Source organism: Salmo salar, chromosome 01 (assembly GCF_965601325.2).
Source record: "Salmo salar chromosome 01, fSalSal1, whole genome shotgun sequence".
NCBI lineage: Eukaryota > Metazoa > Chordata > Actinopteri > Salmoniformes > Salmonidae > Salmo > Salmo salar.
The window spans coordinates 136,480,985-136,501,822 of NC_138291.1; the positions used below are offsets into that span (position 1 = coordinate 136,480,985).

At 44.3% G+C, this 20,838-nt stretch overlaps 1 protein-coding gene across 1 annotated transcript in view; it reads right to left on the bottom strand.

Moving 5' to 3' along the window:
* Positions 1-2,001: 2,001 nt before the first annotated feature.
* The window catches only part of sh2d3ca (SH2 domain containing 3Ca), an 82,719-nt gene continuing 63,882 nt past the window's right edge, over positions 2,002-20,838 (bottom strand). Inside the window, exons 7-15 of the mRNA XM_014125738.3 lie at positions 18,433-18,585; positions 14,595-14,872; positions 13,513-13,640; positions 12,733-13,274; positions 12,176-12,291; positions 10,564-10,735; positions 10,329-10,440; positions 9,870-10,088; positions 2,002-5,189 (exon numbers count right to left, since the gene is read on the bottom strand). Of these exons, the coding sequence (XP_013981213.1) occupies positions 5,014-5,189; positions 9,870-10,088; positions 10,329-10,440; positions 10,564-10,735; positions 12,176-12,291; positions 12,733-13,274; positions 13,513-13,640; positions 14,595-14,872; positions 18,433-18,585 (1,896 nt within the window). The 3' untranslated portion in view covers positions 2,002-5,013. The remainder of the gene's footprint in view (positions 5,190-9,869; positions 10,089-10,328; positions 10,441-10,563; positions 10,736-12,175; positions 12,292-12,732; positions 13,275-13,512; positions 13,641-14,594; positions 14,873-18,432; positions 18,586-20,838) is intronic.

Here is a 20,838-nt window from a genome sequence, read left to right on the forward strand (position 1 = left end):
AGGGGAGTGAACAAGACATCCTCTAGGGCTAAACAAGCACAATCCTTTTAGGGACCTATAATTATATACAGGCAAGATTTAAATTGGGTTTTTGTAGCCGGTGGAACTGTCCCGGCTCTCCTCACAACTCAATGCTTCCAATCCTAAAATTGTGAACACCTCATGTAACACTTGGTTTACAGGGCCAGACCAAACTAATTACATATTTGCAGACTAGTTTTAACAATATTATAGAGTGACACAGTCATTTTCTACTGGAGAGCAATGGTTCAGACCATGTGTGTCGCATGTGGCGTGCCTGTGACAGGAGGGGCGGCTACAAGGAGTCCCCATAGATTTAGATAGCTAAGTATTACCATATTAGTATTAACCCATCAGCGTGATGTCACTTCACATTTGCTAGGCTTGCTTGAGTTCTTCCTCAGCTGTTACCACCATCCCGTCATAACACACTGGCATTGATCCCAGACCAGTACATAACCTAGGCCCGTATTCATAAAGCTAATCTAGGATCAGTTTTGCCTTTTAGATTACAATGAATAAGATTACATGGACATTGTAACCTGATCCAAGATCAGCACTCCTCCTCTGATACGCTTTATGAATATGGTTCCTGGTTTACCATAACATTGCAAACACACACCCACGTATCTCAAGCCAACTTCACATATCTCATCAACACATTTGATCAGATGCGTTTGATGGTGGTGCATTGAACCCACATAGACACAACACAATTGATGCTGCTATGTGATAAATCAAATGTGATACATTCTGTGATATACTCCCATGGACGTGCAGCTATGTCACACATGGATAGCTGACAATGGAGAACACAATGGATTTGCAGTGAAAAGAGGCAGAGAGGATTAGATTAGTAGTGAATTGGTGAGGTTTGGATGGGTTTGGGGCAAAAAGGAGCCATGGTCTGTTTGTGATCACATAAAGAAATAGAAGAATTAACATGTTACATGGATCATGGATCTTGGAGGCAGGGGATAGCAGAGAGAATGCACTCTGTGTGGCCCATTGTCATTTACACCCCCCATAGTTACTGCTGCGTAGGTTATATAACTAACATGAAAATATCTAAACTCCTTTCCTCACTTCCTCAGAAGTAAAACACTTGCTATCTGGCATTTCCTCGTGGCCTGTTTTAATAGTTTCACCAGAATAAAACTTATGTTTGAGATTGTTTCTCTGCCTCCCAAGCCTGTGACTCGCACGGGCTCACACTGATGTATGAGAGACAGCCTGGCCGCATTGTCTTCTTGGCGTGGGGGAGGGGGGAGAGACAGAGAGGGCTGCATGGGGGACATCGGTGGCAGTGCCCCTGTCTCCCGTCTCATCCTAACCAGGGCGGAGGGAATGGCTGCGTCATTGTGCCAGACAGTGCAGCTCAGCGCGCCCCTTCTCTGACTGGCACTGGCCCACAGCTGCGTGGTCTGAGTCTGACTCTGAACATCTGTGTGCTACACTTTCCTTCCCCCCCATCTCTACCACCACCTCACTCTAATGCACGCACACACACACACTGCTCTGCCTGTTCTGTTCATCCCCATCTCCACCATCTTATCCCCGCCCGCCCTGACCATAGTCACGTGACCCTGACGCACCCCTGTTATCTAATACTCATGCCCTGCCCTCAGCTGCAGTGCACATGCTCCGTAGCTGAAATACAGGCGAGCACGCACACACACACACACACACACACACACACACACACACACACACGGATAACAGCATAGCCAGACATTTTAAAATAGAAACTCATCACATCCTCTTTGATGTCAATTAGTTCGAAGTATCGCACTAGTATGCAACACCTTAACTGCACTGATGTCTGTACCCATGAAGCTAGCTGAAACACTGTGTACACAAGTAACAAGACAAGGATCAATTCATGGACGATGTCTTGACTTTCACTCTGCATCAGCGTTAGTAAGGCAGTGCTGCCATCTAGCGGTTAGTACCACGAACACATGGAATGAGTAAATAGAATCAAGTCATACAAGAGTCGTTGACTCGAGCTTTATTTTATTTGAAAAACAAAGTGAACCGTTATGCACAGTACATAAAAAAAACATGGGGTCACAAACATGGGAGTTTTTTGTCCTTTTTCTTTATAGGTTCATCATTTCAGAATGACTATTTACAACAGGAAAAAAGCACACATGTAATCTGTACAACATAAGGTGAGACAAACATAATTACATACAGAACATCATCAAATCGTTCCTAAACCAGTAGGCTTTATTAATAAATCGCAAAAACACTAAAAAAAAGATTCAAATCAAGATGCCTTTTTTATTTTTATTTTGTTTGCTGACTGAACTATAGTGTCCTCTACTGGACAAGAGAGGCAATTGGACTTTGTGGCTCTCCCCTTTATTCTCACTGGCTGATTGGGGTCGTGTTCACTAGGGCACACTGTAGCAAAACGTTTTGCAACAGAAAAAAAAATTGATAATCCATCCCCGTGCCTTATGAATACGACCTGGGATGCACTTTCTGGCTGGCTGGCACTTATGCTGCATTCATAACCAAGTAGGAAGGTGGTTATTACCAGTTGTGAAGTCATAAATACCAGTTGGATGCATTCACGTGCTTTGAACTCATTGAGAAATGCTGATTGGCTCAACCATAAACTAAAAGTACAGCTATCATGCTTGTAAACCCGTTATAGTGTTCAAAACCCATATTAATTGATTGCTTTTTATAAATTGTTTTGTTGTCGCATTGAACTGTCAAATGCTGTTATCAAGGTCATTTTCTTAGGTGACGTCAGAGGTCAGCATGTGGGAGAAGTTGTAGCTCAGGGATGATAGACGAGTTTCCCAGTAGTACACCAGTTAGAGGGGTGTTCAAGTGGATTGTTCCCAGTAGTACACAACTCACATCCTCGGGGGCAGCAGTGTCTACTCTGCTTGTTTTCTATGGGACTCTTAATTGATTTAAAGTGATTGCATAGTTCTGAGAGTCAGCTCTCTATCTCAGGCCTAAATACATCATGGATTGGAAATCAATCAGCAGACACTGACACTTCAACAAACAGATCTAAAATAAATCATCCTTATCTTCATTCATAGTGCTTTTGTGTTTCAACACAACACTGCTTAGGAGTCGGCAGAGGAAAGGCTGCCAGGTATTATTTGATCAAAAGGTCAAAGGTCACACTGTATTTAGTTCCAAGGAAGTTGACAGATTCCTTTAAGCCCTCATGTTGATGTTGCATTTTAGCAACAATACAATTTAAAGAGACCATTTCATGAATTTGAGTGAGTGAAAAATCGCACGATCTTACAGTGAATGTGAAATCAAAAACGCTTTTGATGGTTTTAAAATCTAATGTCCTTTTCAACACTCCGTCCATATCATATCAAACACATGTTATCATACATACAAAGCAAAAACACATCATACAGTCACTGAGGGGGTCTGAGGTAGCCTGATCCCAAATCTATTTATGTTGTTTTGCAATCTCGTATTGTTTCTTTGGCTGACAATGACCAGAGAAGTTGGCAAGAAGACAGCACAAACAGGTCTGGGACCAGGCTAGGTCTGAGGGGGCCTCCATTCTGCCCTGAGAACATTCTGATCACTTTCAGACTAAAGCGCATTCATTCACACCGGTTAAAACCTGAATCCTATACGGCAACAGCAGAGGCTCAAACATGTTATGTTACCATGTCAACAAAGTCTTCAAACATGTCACCATGTCAACAAAAGCTGCCGGTCAGCAATATAATCACACAGAAAAATGTAATCTAAATAAAGTTGAAGAAAATAGTAGTCAGTGTTTTTACATGGAAAAACAAATGTGCCTGAAGCACATTAATTCACACAAACAGGTCAGAGTGCTTTAAGAATATTTCTAATGGTGTGTTTTGTGACAAGTGAGGACAAGCAAACATGCTCATATGATGTAAATGGGACAGGAGACATTATGCATTAATGGCATGCCAGAAATAAGGAGAGGAGAGGGAGAGGAATGCTTCCCAAAATAGCCCCTATTCAAATAAAGGCTACCAAACAGTACTCAAACAAAATCAGAGTCATATGAAAAATTAATGACATGCCAGAAATGAGGAGAGGGGTGCTTCTCAGAAGAGCCTCAATAAGAGAACTGCTTCTGAACAGCACACAAACAAAACCCACAGAGAGAATTGCTTAGTATGCCTCAAACAGCTGATATGATTTGGCAACATATGTTATTGTGTGTTGTGGGGCAGATAAGTGTCTGTCTGTATGAGCACACTGCGTGTGTCATCAACAGGGGACCTGATGGACTATGTGATGAATGAATGGCAGCCACATAGAGAGTCTATACAAGAAGAACAGATTCTAGAACACACAACCTCTCAGTCTAAAGCTGAGGTCCGATGAGACAGGTCAGAGGTCATAGAGATAGATGCCGACGTATCTCTGTGGTACTGGTGTCCTGAAGTACACACGCGTTGTGTTAAATAGGACTGTCTCTTCAAGTCAGACAGAACACACACACACAGTGTTTACTATTACTCTGACAGAACAGTGTGCGACAATGAGCCAGTCAGTACAGATGTAATAGTACAGGTAATAATGAAGGTGTTGAAGACAGATCAGAGCTTCATGTGATCTACCAGAGAACAGCTACATCCAACCTCTCATGCACTGTTTGACCCTCAGCGCACACCATACCTGTAGTTCTTTGTAGCTTGCTGATGGGTAGAAGAATACCCAATTTCCCACTCCTCCTCGACCCACTCTGTCTTTCAGCATTTAGGGAGGGAAATATTACAGCCCATTGAAGAACTCTGAAAAAGCCCTTTGTGCCTTTTTTTGGGATATACAGTGAGATGCTCCTTCTCGCCTCCTGTCTTCTCTAAGTACACTCTTTTGTCTCTGTTTAGTCGGCCTCCTCCCCTCTTATTCACTTTGGACATCCACATCAAGGTGCCTTGCAGTATGGGGAGGCAGGTCGTACCAATGTGAGCGGGGTGCTTTGTATAGGGGTGTTCAGTGAGATGGGTGCTATAGTTCGCTGTGGCGTACAGGAGGCTCCAGCTTGTGAGACAGAGCGGTCAGGACTTTGTTGAACTTCTCATAGCGTTCCGATTGGCTGCCCTCCGAACCCCTGCTTCCCCATAGCAACCTCATCTGGAACTCTGTCCGGAAGATCTCCAGAACTTCCTGACTCTCCTGGAAGCCTGGTGGAGGAGGAGTAGAGATAGAGAGAGAGATGGATAGAGAGAAGAGGACAGAACAGAACATAAAAGAGAAGAAATCAATATTAAAGACTTTGTGGAAAATAGGTTAGTTAAGGTAGTTATTGACATCCTGCTCAAAACACCAGTCATCACCAGGGACTGGAATCAATAAGAACACATGACCAATGTAAACATACCGTAACCATCACACTACCACAGATGTACACAACGCAACACCTCAATCATTATTTCAGATCAATGACAATGAAGCATAACGTATATCATATCAAACACACCCACACCGCCAGATATTACGATGCCTCAGCATCAGGGAGCAACATAACAATTTAACATGTAACGCAACACTACAGTTATTACTCAGTCAAGTAAATCAATGCACACCAGACACTACTCAGACAAGGCCTTAGTGGTTAGTCCATAACAATGTCAATAAAGCTGACACATAAAGCACACTACTCTATAATACTATTATATACTCTATGGACGGATTCCTGGACCTGGATTAAGCCTAATCCTATCAATAGACTAAAAAGCACTTCCGACGGAGATTGAGTCTGTGATTCTCGAATGACGAATGAGCAGTGGTGATTTTAGCATGTAAATCTTGGTTGGGCAAACTCAACAAAAATTGGATGCATGCCAGCAAAGCCACTACACAACATGACACTAAACAATACATTAATTGCACGATAATGGTGACAAACGGCGCCCACTGTTAGGGCCAGGGCCTACATAAAGCTGTCCCAACAGCAGAGCTTTCTTATCAGCACCATGGAGTGAATCCTTATCCCCGCCACACCTGGCTATTGTCTGGCAGCGAAACCGTTCATTCAGACTCATTTACTGCCTTTTTAAAAACATAGCTGATATGGCTGCCTTGCTTAAACAAATGTGGTTTCTACTGACAATTCAGATGTACAAACTATGGCATAAGGGGACGATGAGCGAATAAGAGGCAGTCCGTAATTTCGATTAAGACATTAATGAGCGAGCTAAGATGGACGTAGTCAATATAACTATTTGTTCAGCACTTTTGAAATGTACAGCGACAGGATTCAGAACATGGGCCATTCTTACAGTATTCTCCCTGTACACCAAGTCAGAACTGTGGGATAAATAAAGGGGGCATATAAGCAGACAATGAAAGCTCTTACATTATTCAATGATTACATTTCTCTAAAACATGCTATAGGCTACATGTGCACCCCAAGTCAGAACAGTAGGCTAAGTTATGAGGGGGAAAGGGACCAAATTATTAAGGTGAGGCACATGGGCTACTAACAACTTACTACAAACATACTTAGTATTATTTTCTTAGCTACAGTATACATACTGTATCTCCCTGGCATATTACATTATTTATGCAGCAGCATAAAATACATTATTGGACTCACAGTTGTGCTGTGCTCACTTGAACAGGAAAGTGGCGCGGCGGTCCTTCTTGTGGGGAAATTTGGTCATGAAACTTTGTCATCAAAGTCTGGCATTCTCTGGATTTATGGTGCTTTCAACACAACTGGGAACTAGGAAAAACATGGTTGAATCATGACTTCAGTGATCTTCAGGTCGGACCTCTAGAAAGAGGCCAGAGTACCCGACTTGGAATTCCGAGGTGGATGACCCTTGAAAACGTATTTTCCCAGTCGGAGCAAATTTTTTTCCCTGTATTCCCAGTTGTCTTGAACTCACTGAAGTCTGAGATTTCCCAGTTCCGAGTTTCCAGTTGTTTTAAATGCAGCAGAAGTCATACTGGATTGACAGCATGGACAATGTATTCAACCTTTTCTGGTCCATGGCGTTGCGTGTGAATGTTTATCCTTCTAAGCTTGGACAAGAGACCCTTAAACCCAGACTTGGACCGCAAACTCTCTCCACCGAATAGCAGGCAGGGGAAGCAAAATAGGGATTGCTTTGCAACGCTTACAGTTAGCACCTGATTCCTTCCAAACCACTCATTGTTGAATTAGTGATTTCCAACTTGTTGTGTAATGTTAATGTCCAATGGCCGATGAGCACCGATACGTTTTATCTATAATTTCTCCTCATATGACAAGGATTGAAAAGGATTTTCCAGTAGATTGTAATCGATTCATAACGTTGACTGCTAGCTTGCCAGCTAAGATTTTTAAAGTATGATGTTGACATGATCAGTCCAATCAAAGCTATGGTAGATAAACTCAGCAAAAAAAGATATGTCCTCGCACTGTCAACTGCGTTTATTTTCAGCAAACTTTTGTATGAACATAACAAGATTCAACAACAGACAAACTGAACAAGTTCCACAGACATGTGACTTACAGAAATGGAATAATGTGTCCCTGAACAAAGGGGGGGGGGGGGGGTCCAAATCAAAAGTAACAGTCATTATCTGGCCACCAGCTGCATTAAGTACTGCAGTGCATCTCCTCCTCATGGACAGCACCAGATTTACCAGTTCTTGCTGTGAGATGTTACCCCACTCTTCCACCAAGGCACCTGCAAGTTCCCGGACATTTCTGGGGGGATTTGCCCCAGCCCTCACCCTCCGAGCCAACAGGTCCCAGACGTGCTCAATGGGATTGAGATCCGGGCTCTTCGCTGGCCATGGCAGAACACTGACATTCCTGTCTTGCAGGAAATCACACACAGAACGAGCAGTATGGCTGGTGGCATTGTCATGCTGGAGGGTCATGTCAGGATGAGCCTGCAGGAAGGGTCCCACATGAGGGAGGAGGATGTCTTCCCTGTAATGCACAGCGTTGAGAATAACTGCAATGACAACAAGCTCAGTCCGATGATGCTGTGACACACCGCCCCAGACCATGACGGACCCTCCACCTACAAATCGATCCCGCTCCAGAGTACAGGCCTTGATATAACGCTCATTCCTTCGATGATAAACGCAAATCCGACCATCACCCCTGGTGAGACAAAACCGCGACTCATCAGTGAAGAGCAATTTTAGCCAGTCCTGTCTGGTCCAGCGACGGTGGGTTTGTGCCCATAGGCGACGTTGTTGACGGTGATGCCTGGTGAGGACCTGCCTTACAACAGGCCTACAAGCCCTCAGTCCAGCCTCTCTCAGCCTATTGCGGACAGTCTGAGCACTGATGGAGGGATTGTGCTTTCCTGGTGTAACTCGGGCAGTTGTTGCCATCCTGTACCTGTCCCGCAGGTGTGATGTTCGAATGTACCGATCCTGTGCAGGTGTTGTTATACGTGGTCTGCCACTGCGAGGACGATCAGCTGTCCATCCTGTCTCCCTGTAGCACTGTCTTAGGCGTCTCACAGTATGGACATTGCAATTTTTTGCCCTGGCCACATCTGCAGTCCTCATGCCTCCTTGCAGCATGCCTAAGGCACGTTCACACAGATGAGCAGGGACCCATCTTTCTTTTGGTGTTTTTCAGAGTCCGTAGAAAGGCCTCTTTAGTGTCCTAAGTTTTCATAACTGTGACCGTAATTGCCTACTGTCTGTAAGCTGTTAGTGTCTTAACGACTGTTCCACAGGTGCATGTCCATGAACTGTTTATGGTTCATTGAACAAGCATGGGAAACAGTGTTTAAACCCTTTACAATTAAGATTTGTGAAGTTATTTGGATTTTTACGAATTATCTTTGAAAGACAGGGTCCTGAAAAAGGGCCGTTTATTTTTTGTTGCTGAGTTTATAACGTGATTTGACGTCATTTTATCTGTGGCCAATGACGTTGAGCTTTCTTGGATGGGCACATCTAATGTAAATCAATGGCAGCACCCAAAGGGGCTTGAACTTTCAAGCTGTCAGATTTTGCAGTGACGTAGTGTCCCCATGAGTGACAGAACACTGAGCCAATCACGGCACAACTAGAGAACAATATCAACCCCTACGCTCTGTATTTTCCGCTGGCTGCCCCTCCACCACAGAAAGCACTTGGGGCGGCAGGTAGCCTAGTGGTTAGAGCGTTGGGCCAGTAACAGAAAGGTTGCTAGATTGAATCCCCGAGCTGACAAGGTAAAAATCTGTCGTTCTGCCTCTGAACAAGGCAGTTAACCCACTGTTCCTAGGCCGTCATTGTAAATAAGAGTTTGTTCTTAACTGACATGCCTAGTTAAATAAAAACAAATTTTAAAAGCTGAGCTAGGCTGAAACATCTGCCTTTTGGAGCAGTTTTTATTAGCTAAAACATTTTTATTTTTACATTGTTTGCAAACTGGTATGTGACACGTATTAATGCCAAAATAACATGCAAAACAGGCTCCCGAGTGGTGGTCTATGGCACTGCATCTCACTGCTAGAGGTGTCACTACAGACCCTGGTTCAATCCCGGGCTGTATCACAACTGGCCATGATCGGGAGTCCCATAGGGCAGTGCACAATTCTCCCAGCGTCATCCGGGTTAGAGGAGGGTTTGGCCGGGGTAGGCCGTCATTGTAAAATAAGAATTTGATCTTAACTGACTTAGCTTAGTTAAATAAATAAAAAAGACATAAAAAAAAAAAATATCAGGCAACAACAGGTGGGACTCAAGAGCTTCTCTTAGTTTCTGACAGTGATCTGGGTCCGGGAAACTGGCCTCATGTGTGCAAGTCAAACACACACACACCAGTGACACACACACACATACACACCAGTGACACACACACACACACCAGTGACACACACACACACACCAGTGACACACACACACAGAACCCTTACCTTGTAGTTTGGTCTCAGCGTTGGTGCGGTACAGCACCCCGTGGTGAGCGATGGTCCGGGCCGCCTCCAGGTGTGACATCACAACATCAACGCCCGCCTCCACGTTCTCCCAGGATTCTATCCCCGCCCCTGGCCCCTCCCCCAAGGCCACACCCTTCTCCAACAGAGACAGCAGAGGAACCACGTGAGGGAAGGACGTGTTGGACAGCACACTGCTCTCTTAAATACACACCGAGGAGACACAGATACAGAGAGTTAGAAACACTGGTCACTGAAATACTATATAACATATAGTAGACAGGTAGAGAGACACTCAGACTCATCTATCTTGAGACTTTTCAATAATGATTCATCTTTTCATTCCTTCGCCATGAGATATACATCATGCTTTGTGCGCTGTGCTCTCCTGTGACAGAGTGCCTTAGAAAAAAAGTGCTATCTGAGCCACCAGCTCCATACCTTTGCCATCGTTCATGTTCTTCATGAAGGGCTTGAGCTTCTTCTCATAGAGTATGGCTCCCTCTGTGTGTCTCTGACGCAACGTCATCCACGTCTGCTCCAAGCGAGAAATCTGACAGAGAGGTAGAACAGCATGAGTAATGCCAATTCAAATATAATTATGATGTGTGTGTGTGGTGTGTGTGTGTGTGTGTGTGTGTGTGTGTGTGTGTGTATAAACTGTATGTCCATATACCTGTGGCAGCTCCAGTGCTCTCATCACAGCAGCAAAGCCGAACATGTTCCCCAGGTTGCTCTTGAGTTCAGCAGCCAGCTGGATGGTCTTATGGAGCAGAGCAGCCCTCTCCTCTGTACTGCCTGTACACCCCAGCAGGTCCACAGCCATCATTATAGACATGGTGTAGAACCTGGGAAGGGCAGGATGGGAGATGAAGGAAGTGAGAGATGAGTAGATAGAGTAGATGAGGATACAGTCATGGTTGAGGAGCACAACTGACTTATGACGAGAGTTCACTCGTCCCAAGGCTAATTGCGACAAAGAAAGAGTCTTCTGGGGGACGAGAATATGACGGGAGGGACATTTCAATTTCCCAGCATATACTCTCTGGCTGTTTTATGTCCAGCATTGAGCTGAACCCTAACCTCTCCATCAGGTCCAGTCTCAGCTAACCCTAACGCTAGCTTCATGTCCACATCCCAGTTCAACCCTAGCCTCAAGCATAACCCTAACGCTAGCTTCATGTCCACATCCCAGTTCAACCCTAGCCTCAAGCATAACCCTAACCCTAGCTTCATGTCCACATCCAAGTTCAGCCCTAGCCTCAACCACAACCTAGCTTCATGTCCACATCCAAGTTCCAATCTAGCCTCAACCACATCCCTAACCCTAACTTCCTGTCCACATCCAAGTTCAACCCGAGCCTCAACCACAACCCGAACCCTAGCTTCATGTATACATTCCAGTTCAACCCTAGCCTCAACCACAACCCTAACCCTAACCACAACCCTATATTCATGCCAACATCCCAGTTCAACCCTAGCCTAAACCACAACCCTAACTTCATGTCCACATTCCAGTTCAACCCTAAACCACAACCCTAACTTCATGTCCACATTCAAGTTCAACCCTAGCCTAAACCACAACCCTAACTTCATGTCCACATCCCAGTTCAACCCTAGCCTAAACCACAACCCTAACTTCATGTCCACATCCCAGTTCAACCCTAGCCTAAACCACGACCCTAACTTCATGTCCACATCCCAGTTCAACCCTAGCCTCAACCACGACCCTAACTTCATGTCTACATCCCAGTTCAACCCTAGCCTAAACCACAACCCTAACTTCATGTCCACATTCCAGTTCAACCCTAGCCTAAACCACAACCCTAACTTCATGTCCACATCCCAGTTCAACCCTAGCCTCAACCACAACCCTAACTTCATGTCTACATCCCAGTTCAACCCTAGCCTCAACCACAACCCTAACTTCATGTCCACATCCCAGTTCAACCCTAGCCTCAACCACAACCCTAACTTCATGTCTACATCCCAGTTCAACCCTAGCCTCAACCACAAGCCTAACTTCATGTCCACATCCCAGTTCAACCCTAGCCTCAACCACAACCCTAACTTCATGTCTACATCCCAGTTCAACCCTAGCCTCAACCACAACCCTAACTTCATGTCTACATCCCAGTTCAACCCTAGCCTCAACCACAATCCTAACCCTAGCTTCATGTCTACATCCCAGTTCAACCCTAGTCTGAACCATAACCCTAAACCTAGCTTCATGTCTACATCCTAGCCTCAAGCACAACCCTACATATTTTATTACTATTAACCCTTACCTCTCCAGTAGGTCCAGTCTCAGCTGATGTCCGTGAGGTAGAGTCAAAAGCTCCAGTCCTGAACCTACTCCCATCATCCTCTGCATCTCCTTGGTAACGCCCAGTATCCTAGCAACCTGCAGACAGACAGAAGGAAGAAGCACAACATAGAGGGAAGGAGTGAGTGAAGGAAGCAGAGAGGGCGGGAAGGAGAGGAGAGGGAGAGAGAGAGAGGAGATAGAAATGACAATAAACCCTTCCTATCTTAATGTATTCATGGTCACTGCAACGTATGGTTAATTGGCTCTTAATTCAAATGTTATCAAATAATGAGTTAAGTAAATAGTGCTGAGAATAGCATAGTCATCCCTGTATTAACCTCATGTTGCTCTCTGCTGCTCTACTTAACAGGAGTTAATTGAGCAACACTTTGTGACGGAGTAGTGTGGCTGACCGTAGGGGATTAGTGACATCACTGAGTTACGTTCAGGGGTCCAAGGTACACAGTGCCAGAATACTGCTCTTATAACCCTATTCAAAGTCCTATGGGTCCATACTGTATGCACGTGTCCCCATACCTTGCAGTCAGCCATTGTGATGTGTTTAGCAGCCGTCCTAGCGTCCACCTCAGCCAACAACTCCTTGACTCTCTTCAGTACGCTCATCTCTAAGGGCTTGTTCTCCTGGGGGATCAGGGGTGACAGGTACTTCCCTGGTCTGAAGGAGGAGGCAGTCTCCACCAGGGGGGCGCTGAACGCCTCTCCCCCAGCCCCTGCTCCGTTCTCCCTCCCCGGGGCAGGCCCTCGGCCCTCCTCCACACGCAGCCGCTCCACATAGCTCTTAGCTGGAGGTGTGGGGGGCATGCCAGCGGCACATGGAGCCCCGGGACATGGGGCCGGGGAGGGCCTGAGGTCGCAGTAGCTTCCCTCTGTTTCAGAGCCCCCTGCTGGGGCTGGGCAGGAGCAGTGGGCCGGGGTGGAGTGGGAGCTGGCAGCTAGCATGTCGGGTAGGTTGTTGTTGGAGCCAGGGCTGAGCTGGGGCTCGCTGGAGCGTCTCAGGACTGGTGAGGGGGGCACCACTGCCAGAACTCTACCCCCTGACTGGGTTCTGTGTCTGTGGACTGGGGGGGATAATCAGGGGGTTACACACATGTATTGTATATTCAATACGAGGGTTCAATTCGTCATGTTTTTTGTTTAGCTGTGCTTGATTGAGCTTGCCTGGGGCAATGGAACTAATGGAATTGTCTCAAAAGTGCAAACCCTACCCATCTTACACTGTAGACAGGCATGCTCAATCAAATGCACCACACCACCACGTTATAAAATAATCTCCATCTCCATGACAAAAACACTCACTGTGGCTGTATGCTGGGGAGAGAGGTGTTTCTCCTACCGGAGACAGGGGACAGCGATACTCCTGGATCTGATCCATACTCATGGCACAGTTCCTCATCGCATCCTTGTGGTTGTGAATAGTAGAAGGGCTGCAAACACAAACCAACACAGTCATTTCCAATAGTTTTTTAATATGGCCGGGTTCCCATGAACCGTGTGAGAGTTGTCATAGGATTATTTTTGATTTGATTAATGCCCCAATAGTCTATATTTTAACTTAAGTGCCAGATATACATTTTTCCTTATTGGTCTACTAAGAAGAGGTGAAACACAGGTCAACCTTATCCTTGTCCCAGATCTGTTTACGCTGCATGGCCAATTCACATGGTCAATGCCATGTCATGTTTGGCATGACAATGACCATACGAGTTGACAAGACAGCACAAACAGATCTATGACCAGGCTAAGCTTGACCTCTCAGCTTGACCTCGGGTTGCTGTGCCGAGGAGGAGGAAACAGACAGTCATGCATTGTAAGGATGTGCAGACAGTTCAGTGTCAGAGTGACTGGTGTGGCAACTAGTTTAACATTGAGCCGTTTTGTACAGAGTCTAAAGCATGGCTCTGATCTAGCATGCTCTCAGTGAATCAGAGGCAGGGGGTGAGAGTGAGAAGGGGTCAGTACTCTATCATAACACCGGTGTTCTGACCCAAATGGGCTTACACACACCACCTGCACCCCACGACAGCAGCTTTCACTTCTGGCTTTGGTACCACTGGTACGGGTGTAGCTACTGGGACTGGTACTGGGAGAACTGGTGGTTCCACTGGACTGATGGACTCCACATCACTGACCGCACAATGGGAATGAATGGGCAATGAAACATCTGCTTTACAACACTGACACACACACACACACACACACACACACACACACACACACACACACACACACACACACACACACACACACACACACACACACACACACACACACACACACACACACACACACACACACACACACACACACGACAGAGAACAAGAATGTCGTAGAAGAAGAAGAGAATATAATAAATTATACTATGTCAGTCCGTCTCTCACCTGTGAGGTATCAGCTTCTCTGTGGTCAATCCGTCGTTCATGGTTACGCTCCGCCTCTTGATGTACGCTCCTCTCTGACTGGACGGTGAGTGGGCCAGGCTGTGCCTGCTATTGGCTAAGGCAAATGTGGCCTCCAGGTAGCGCAGGGGTAGGGTGCGTATGATTGGACAGTAGATCTGGGCTCCACTGGGCTGGGAGACAGGCCGCCGCCCGGCCACGTAGAACCTCACCAGTTCAGGTATGGAGTCGAAGCTGTCCGTCTCTAACAGGTACTGGACCTTAAGATAAAATAAGAAACATTTAGTTGTCAAATCATTGCAACACAGTCACAAAGACAAAAAGACAACGATCAACAATATAAGTAGTCAAATCAGATGGCAGCATAAAACGGCAACAGTCAACAGTTCATATACAATAATCAATAGATCATAAAAATATATAAATAGTTTATCCGTAGTCACCTTACTCACTAGACTTGTCATTAAATCTTTAAGGTCCAGTGCAGTCAAAAACTGGATTTTCCTGTGTTTTATACACTACCGGTCAAAAGTTTTAGAATCAAATCAAATGTATTTATATAGCCCTTCTTACATCAGCTGATATATCAAAGTGCTGTACAGAAACCCAGCCTAAAACCCCAAACAGCAAGCAATGCAGGTGTAGAAGCACGGTGGCTAGGAAAAACTCCCTAGAAAGGCCAAAACCTGGGAAGAAACCTAGAGAGTAACCAGGCTATGAGGGGTGGCCAGTCCTCTTCTGGCTGTGCCGGGTGGAGATTATAACAGAACATGGCCAAGATGTTCAAATGTTCATAAATGACCAGCATGGTCAAATAATAATAATCACAGTAGTTGTCGAGGGTGCAACAAGTCAGCACCTACTCATTCAAGGGTTTGTCATTATTTTTACTATTTTCTACATTGTAAAATAATAGTGAAGACATCAAAACTATGAAATAACACATATGGAATCATGTAGTAACCAAAAGTGTTAAACAAATCAAAATATATTTTATATTTGAGGTTCTTCAAATGGCCACCCTTTGCCTTGATGACAGCTTTGCACACTCTTGGCATTCTCTCAACCAGCTTCACCTGGAATGCTTTTCCAACAGTGTTGAAGGAGTTCCCACATATGCTGAGCACTTGTTGGCTGCTTTTCCTTCACTCTGCGGTCCAACTCATCCCAAACCATCTCAATTTGCTTGAGGTCAGGTGATTGTGGAGGGCAAGTCATCTGATGCTGCACTCCATCACTCTCCTTCTTGGTCAAATAGCCCCTACACAGCCTGGAGGTGTGTTGGATCATTGTCCTGTTGAAAAACAAATGATAGTCCCACTAAGCCCGAACCAGATGGGATGGCGTATTGCTGCAGAATGCTGTGGTAGCCATGCTGGTTAAGTGCCTTGAATTCAAAATAAATCAGACGGTGTCACCAGCAAAGCACCCCCACACCATAACACCTCCTCCTCCAAGCTTTACGGTGGGAAATACACATGAGGAGATCATCTGTTCACCCACAACGCGTCTCACAAGGACACAGCGGTTGTAACCAAAAATCTCAAATTTGTACTCTCCAATTTGTAGATTTCCACCGGTCTAATGTCCATTGCTCGTGTTTCTTGGCCCAAGCAAGTCTCCTCTTATTATTGGTGTCCTTTAGTAGTGGTTTCTTTGCAGCAATTCGACCATGAAGGCCTGATTCACGCAGTCTCCTCTGAACAGTTGATGTTGAGATGTGTCTGTTAATTGAACTCTTAAGCATTTATTTGGGCTGCCATTTCTGAGGCTGGTTACTCTAATGAACTTATCCTCTGCAGCAGAGGTAACTCTGGGTCTTCCATTCCTGTGGCGGTCCTCATGAGAGCCAGTTTCATCATAGTGCTTGATGGTTTTTGCGACTGCATTTGAAGAAACTTTCAAAGTTCTTGAAATTTTCCGTATTGACTGACCTTCATGTCTTAAAGTAATGATGGACTGTAATTTCTCTTTGCGTATTTGAGCTGTTCTTGCCATAATATGGACTTGGTCTTTTATGAAATAGGGCTATCTTCTGTATGCCACCCCTACCCTGTCACAACAAAACGGATTGGCTCAAATGCATTAAGAAGGAAAGAAATTCGACAAATTTACTTTTAAGAAGGCACACCTGTTAATTGAAATGCATTCCAGGTGACTACCTCATGAAGCTGGTTGAGAGAATGCCAAGAGTGTGCAAAGCTGTCATCAAGGCAAAGGGTGGCTATTTGAAGATTCTCAAATATAATATATTTTGATTTATTTAACACTTTTTTGGTTACTACATGATTCCATATCTATTATTTCATAGTTTTGATGTCTTCACTATTATTCTACAACGTAGAAAATAGTAAAAATAAAGAAAAACCCTTGAATGAGTCGTTGTTCTAAAACTTTTGACCGGTAGTGTATATATTTCCACATTATGAGGTTGGAATAAAACTATGAAAATTATGATAATGCCCTTTTAGTGTAAGAGCTGTTTGAAAAGCCTGTTTTGGTGGGATGGAGTTTTGGCCTGCCTGGTGACTGGTATTTGTTATTTAAAATCCTTTTTTCTGTGTATTTGAGTATGTTTATATGGCCTTAAATCTGCAGATAACCTCAACACAGCCATTTCCAAATCCTCCAACATTGTCTCCCACTAACATTTGCACAGGATCTCCTGAAAGGGAAGAATTGTCTGCAACCAGCCACTGTCACAAGGTGGAACTCAACTGAAAATGATTCTCTCAATGCGGATGAAGAAAAGCATAACACACTGCCTGTCACCAAGCTATCCATGCACAAGAAGTATATCAGTGCTGATGCTGTGGACATCCTAACCCCCTTTGAGTTTGCCACAGATTGTGTGCAAGGATCTGATATCATCACAGCCAGCTACATCATTTCATGCATCAGAGGACTGACTAAACATCTCACCAATTTGTTTACCAGGTACAACAAAAAGCTTGTCAAAAACCTGAAAGATGTCGTTGAGAAGTGCTTGACTGTTTATGAGCAGAAGAAGCCGCACAAGATTACCTCAGTCTTGGATCCACGCTTTAAACTGGCATGGTGCAATGCCACTGAGAAGACTGCCCTTACTGCAGACATCAACGATCTGGACAAAAAGTTCACCAGCACAACATAGGATGTCCCACACAGTGAGCCACCACCACCAACAAAGTCGCTTGGACACACTGTTTGGTTGCATGGAACAACCAAAGAATATAGAAATTGATGATTACCTCATCACTCCATATCTTCCATCAAGCTGATCCTCTGAAATTCTGGAAGACGCAGCCACACACGCCTAACACTGAGCAGAGTTGCTGCTGTTTACCTACATGTCCGAGCATCCTCCGAAGCTGTGGAGCGGCTTTTCAGCATTGGGGGGGTGTATCTTCAGAACAGATTGCTATTCAATGTCTGATGAGCTTTTTGAAACTCTGATGTTTTTTTAAAAATATAACATGGCATCCTGTCCTCTTTCATGAGACACCAATGTAAAGTATGGGCTGCATATTGTGATTAAACAATGGAAGAAGACCTATATATGTTAAATTGTTTGTTATCTAAAATAAAATTACTATGCAATTATATTCAAATATTTATTAGAAAATACTGTCTTTCAAATACTTCCAATGATATGTATTTGAAGGAATTGTAAATACATGACAAATACTTTTCAAATAATATTTTCAAATGCATTTACATGTTCAACTACTTGTTTTTTTCAAATAAATTGTATTTAAAACTTGTTTTGAAATGTATTGAAAAGTAATTAAAATACCTGAAATAGTATTCGAACCCAGGTCTGCAAGTTACAATTACATACCTTCGACTCAGTGCTGGACTTGACCAGGACCTTGGTGATCTTAAAATGCAGAACCTCGTGGTTCCAGCGGGTCGTTAGGACGTAGTCGCCCATGTTAATCAGCGAATCCCGGATCAGGAAATCACCGTTCTGCAGGACTACAGTCTCCGATAGCTGGAGGTTGACAGAAAGGAATTAGGAGGGTTATTTCATAACATTGTTAGATTGTTATGAGGTCCATAACATTGTTATAGTGACATTTTTAGAAGACTGTTTGATCTACAGTTGAAGTCGGAAGTTTGCATACACCATAGCCCAATACATTTCAACTCAGTTTTTCACAATTCCTGACATTTAATCCTAGTAAAGATTCCCTGTCTTAGGTCAGTTAGGATCACCACTTTATTTTAAGAATGTGAAATGTCAGAATAATAGTAGAGAGAATGATTTCAGCTTTTATTTCTTTCATCACATTCCCAGTGGGTCAGAAGTTTACATACACTCAATTAGCATTGCCTTTAAATTGTTTAACGTTTCGGGTAGCCTTCCACAAGCTTCCCACAATAAGTTGAGTGAATTTTGGCCCATTCCTCCTGACAGAGCTGGTGTAACTGAGTCAGGTTTGTAGGCCTCCTTGCTCGCACATGCTTTTTCAGTTCTGCCCAGGTCAGGGCTTTGTGATGGCCCCTCCAATACCTTGACTTTGTTGTCCTTAAGCCATTTTGCCAAAACTTGGAAGTATGCATGGGGTCATTGTCCATTTGGAAGACCCATTTGCGACCAAGCTTTAACTTCCTAACTGATGTTGCTTCAGATGTTGCCTCAATATATCTACATAATTTTCCATCCTCATGATGCCATCTATTTTGTGAAGTGCATGTCACCTCTGCTCCCGCTCTTCCCTTCCCCTGGCGCTTGAGGGCGCCAGATTACCCTGCATCACACACTCCTGCCATCCATCACCCACACCTGCCTTCCCTTGTCACTTGCATCAGCGTTATTGGACTCACTTATAACATGTTCATTTCCTTCCCTATATTTGTCTGTTCCCTTGCTCTGTTCCCTGCTGCTGCATTGATTGTTTTTGTCTTTAGTTTTAGTTCTTGATGCTGTTCCTGTCTCGTGTTATTTCAGTTATTTATTAAATGTTTACTCCCCGTACCTGCTTCGTCTTTCCAGCGTCAACTCATGTGACAGTGCACGAGTCCCTCCTGCAGCAAAGCACCCCCACAACATGATGCTGCCACCCCCGTGCTTCACGGTTGGGATGGTGTTCTTTGGCTGGCAAGCCTCCCCCTTTTTCCTCCAAACATAACAATGGTCATTATGGCCAAACAGTTCTATTTTTGTTTCATCAGACCAGAGGACATTTCTCCAAAAAGTACGATCTTTGTCCCCATGTGCAGTTGCAAACTGTAGTCTGGCTTTTTTTATGGCGGTTTTGGAGCAGTGGCTTCTTCCTTGCTGAGCGGCCTTTCAGGTTATGTCGATATAGGACTCGTTTTACTGTGGCTATAAATACTTTTGTACCTGTTTCCTCCAGCATCTTCACAAGGTCCTTTGCTGTTGTTCTGGGATTGATTTGCACTTTTCGCACCAAAGTACGTTCATCTCTAGGAGACAGAACGTGTCTCCTTCCTGAGCAGTATGACGGCTGCGTGGTCCCATGGTGTTTATACTTGCATACTATTGTTTGTACAGATGAACGTGGTACCTTCAGGTGTTTGGAAATTGCTCCCAAGGATGAACCAGACTTGTGGAGGTCTACAATTTATTTTCTGAGGTCTTGGATGATTTATTTTGTTTTTCCCATGATGTCAAGCAAAGAGGCACAGAGTCTGAAGGTAGGCCTTGAAATACATCCACAGGTACACCTCCAATTGACTCAAATGATGTCAATTAGCCTATCAGAAGCTTCTAAAGCCATGACATCATTTTCTGGAATTTTCCAATCTGTTTAAAGGCACAGTCAACTTAGTATTTGTAAACTTCTGACCCACTGGAATTGTGATAAAGTGAATTATAAGTGAAATAATCTGTCTGTAAACAACTGTTGGAAAAATTACTTGTCATGCACAAAGTAGATGTCCTAACCGACTTGCCAAAACTATAGTTTGTTAACAAGAAATTTGTAGAGTGGTTGAAAACCGAGTTTAAATGACTCCAACCTAAGTGTATGTAAACTTCCGACTTCAACTGTACAACATTGTGCGACGCAGGTACCCTTTATTCTATACGCCTGAAAAGTACACAAAGTGGCTCGAAGTCAATGTTAAGCACACATCTAGTGTGGAAACATAGCTTACACAACTAAGATTTCCTGTGAGAACTGTTATGAAGAGGCATGCTATAATAGGGGACATAGTGAGGAATACACAATGTCTAAAGGTGTAATTCCATAGTAAAGCCTTTCTCCAAATGGCCAGC